The sequence below is a fragment of the Ailuropoda melanoleuca genome, unplaced genomic scaffold (genome assembly GCF_002007445.2).
Source record: "Ailuropoda melanoleuca isolate Jingjing unplaced genomic scaffold, ASM200744v2 unplaced-scaffold50026, whole genome shotgun sequence".
NCBI classification, from domain to species: Eukaryota; Metazoa; Chordata; class Mammalia; order Carnivora; family Ursidae; genus Ailuropoda; species Ailuropoda melanoleuca.
The window spans coordinates 1-2,765 of NW_023222756.1; the positions used below are offsets into that span (position 1 = coordinate 1).

At 44.1% G+C, this 2,765-nt stretch overlaps 1 protein-coding gene across 1 annotated transcript; it reads left to right on the plus strand.

Annotated features, from left to right (window-relative positions):
• Positions 1-11: 11 nt before the first annotated feature.
• On the plus strand, positions 12-2,698 carry LOC117799464 (3-hydroxybutyrate dehydrogenase type 2-like). The gene is made up of 4 exons (XM_034651947.1): positions 12-260; positions 494-590; positions 2,129-2,237; positions 2,439-2,698. The coding sequence occupies exons 1-4, from the start codon at positions 245-247 to the stop codon at positions 2,472-2,474; spliced, it is 258 nt and encodes an 85-aa protein (XP_034507838.1). The 5' UTR covers positions 12-244; the 3' UTR covers positions 2,475-2,698.
• The last annotated feature ends 67 nt before the right edge of the window (positions 2,699-2,765 follow it).

Genomic DNA, 2,765 nt, shown 5'->3' on the forward strand with positions numbered 1-2,765 from the left:
TCTTTCTCAGACCCCACGCTAGATCTCTCGTGGTTAGTGTTTTCATCTCTTCTTCTGGCCTCTCGTTTCTTCTTGCAATTTAGTCCAGAAATAAGGGATGGTACCCATGACCAACAAGTAAATAAAAGAATTGGCATAAAAGTAAAGGGCACAAATAGAAACAATCTCTTATCCCACTGCCCCTGCCCTTCCCCCTCAGACAGAATTCCCAGTGATTCCACCTCTGGGGAGAGGAACGGCTGGAATGGACCCACTTGCAGGTATTACTGCTAGCTTACTGAGAGGCAGCTGATACAGAGCTCGAGATGGGGGGGACTTTAAGATTTTTACTAATGAGATTCTTGAGATTCCTAAGACCCTACTAACGGCCAACCATCCTATGAAGCCTAAGTGGACAGATATTACAATCTTCACACTTCAGAACAGCTAAATCTTCAAGGCTAAACATTTTTTATGAGTAAAGGTAAATCGTGTCCTTTGTTTTATTTCTCAGGTATTCAAATTCGGTCCCTTGATGTCACAGAGAAGAAACAAATTGACCAGTTTGCCAGTGAAATTGAGAGACTTGATGTTCTCTTCAATGTCACTGGGTAATTCATACTTTTTAATTTCACTGTCCTTACAGAAGGTTTTCTATGACTTTTAATAACTTTTGATAATATGACAAAATTACTCATCATGAACCAAAATATGTTTCTTAGGAAATACAGCTAGACTTTAGACAGAGTTTTTATTCCAAGATTCAGCAAGTGAGAAAGCCACAAAAGTAGACATGGGCTTGAGTCCTAAGGGGAATTATGGTCTCCTCAAGAGAGCTGGTATTAATCCAAACCAGTTTATCTTCTTAAGGCTGGTAACGGCTCACACCAACGGACTGGTATGGATGCCCCACTAAGACTTCTAAAATAAAATGAAAAACCATTTTCCAGTAGATGTCTTTCAAACAAAGTCTATTTACCAGAAACCAAGTACTCGGCCTGTTGAAATGCAGGTGTTCCCAGTTCTTTGGCACAGCATTCTACCCCATCCTCTACCCCTCCCAAGCTCAGGGTTTCTTACTGGGACCATGAGCCCCACCCAGCAAAAGGAGTTTCCGTGTTGCACTTCTGTACAGAGCGCAAAGAGAATGGCTTAACCGACCTTGTGAGGGTGGGTACCGAACAGCCGAACCACGTGTGCGTGAGGAGAGGCTGGCAGTGGAGTAGCCACGCAGAGGACAGGCAGGGCTGGCGCTTTCCCTGCTCAGGTGTAGCAGTGGAGGTGAGCAAACGCACGTTTACACAGGAAGTGCGTGACACTCCACTTTCCTATGTAGCATCATACTTGTACTGCTGCACTGATGAGAAATTCCAGAGCCTTCTAGTACCTGTTTGTTCTTCTTCCTACTCATGTTCCAGCACACACACAAAGTCTGCCTGTAGTTTGTCATCTGTTACGCTGTGTGGAAATTAAAGCAACAAGTTATGACAATCTATTTTATAAACTGCTTATCCCTTATATGAGAATACACTGAGAGCCATGACCCCCCCCCAAGAAAAAAACAGTTGGGAAGATCAGTTTTTGAACATCTACGTAGAGCATGTGGTCTGTCCTGTCAAGTGGAGGGTGAGCGGCTTACTTACGAGTGTGACTTAACAAGGAGTGAAGGTTGCTTGAAGGGTTTTCTTTTGTTGTGCTTCGTTGACTCACACGGTAATGCTCACAGTGCTCACATGCAGGGAACTGCATGACAGCAACACGACGTTGCTACCCTGAGATTTGGAGACTGGTTTCCTTGCCCTTTGACGTTATTTCCCTTTGGAAACACGAACTCTGTGCCACTAGAGGGCACCGTTGCTCCTGAAACGGGGTGAGGCAGGCATCTGAGCCTCACGTTTGTTTGTGCTGTGTCCTGCCCAGTTGCTGTCGCCCCAAACCTCTACCTTTCTCTTTTAAAAGAGGGATGTTGTTTCCAAATAAATTTATTGAGCTTACATTTTAACCTCATGTACTAGTATTACAAATTGTTAAAATCTTTGTAAGGAAAGGGCCGGTGGTCTAAGTCAATGTGTGACAATAAAAAATGGTAAGGAAATGGAATACAGAACTTGAATGATCATTTTTCCCCACTGATCAATCGCTCTTCCAGTTTTGTCCATCACGGAACCATCCTGGACTGTGAGGAGAAAGACTGGGACTTCTCGATGAATCTCAACGTCCGCAGCATGTACTGGATGATCAAGGCCTTTCTTCCTAAAGTAAGGACCACCTCCACTGGCTAAGTAGGTCTCCACACCGGGCATCCAGAAAGGGTCCTCACGTGTGCCGAAGAGTGACGGTAGCTAACATAACGACTAACCTGTGCTGAACGTTTATATCAAGGCATTTAATACAAATTAACTCACTTAACCTTCCAGTTAAGAAATATTCAAGAAATACGAAGCACTTTCTATTTGCAGGTCTCCATTCTAGGTGCAGAAGACACAGAACACTAAACAAAGTCCCTTCTATAAGAGAGATCCCATTTTTGAGAAGTGAGACAAGATAATGGGTAATGAGACATATAACTTGGGGAGTGATTAGAAGTACTATGAAGACAAAGAAACTGGGATATCAGGGGCGCCTGGGTGGCACAGCGGTTGAGCGTCTGCCTTCGGCTCAGGGCGTGATCCCGGCGTTATGGGATCGAGCCCCACATCAGGCTCCTCTGCTNCTGACTAACCTGTGCTGAACGTTTATATCAAGGCATTTAATACAAATTAACTCACTTAACCTTCCAGTTAAGA

Bases quoted from the DNA above. Each gene is read 5' to 3' on its own strand.
- LOC117799464 (XM_034651947.1), top strand. The intron at 591-2,128 runs GTAATTCATACT...TCGCTCTTCCAG, and splicing joins GTTCTCTTCAATGTCACTGG to TTTTGTCCATCACGGAACCA. The intron at 2,238-2,438 runs GTAAGGACCACC...TTCTATTTGCAG, and splicing joins TCAAGGCCTTTCTTCCTAAA to GTCTCCATTCTAGGTGCAGA.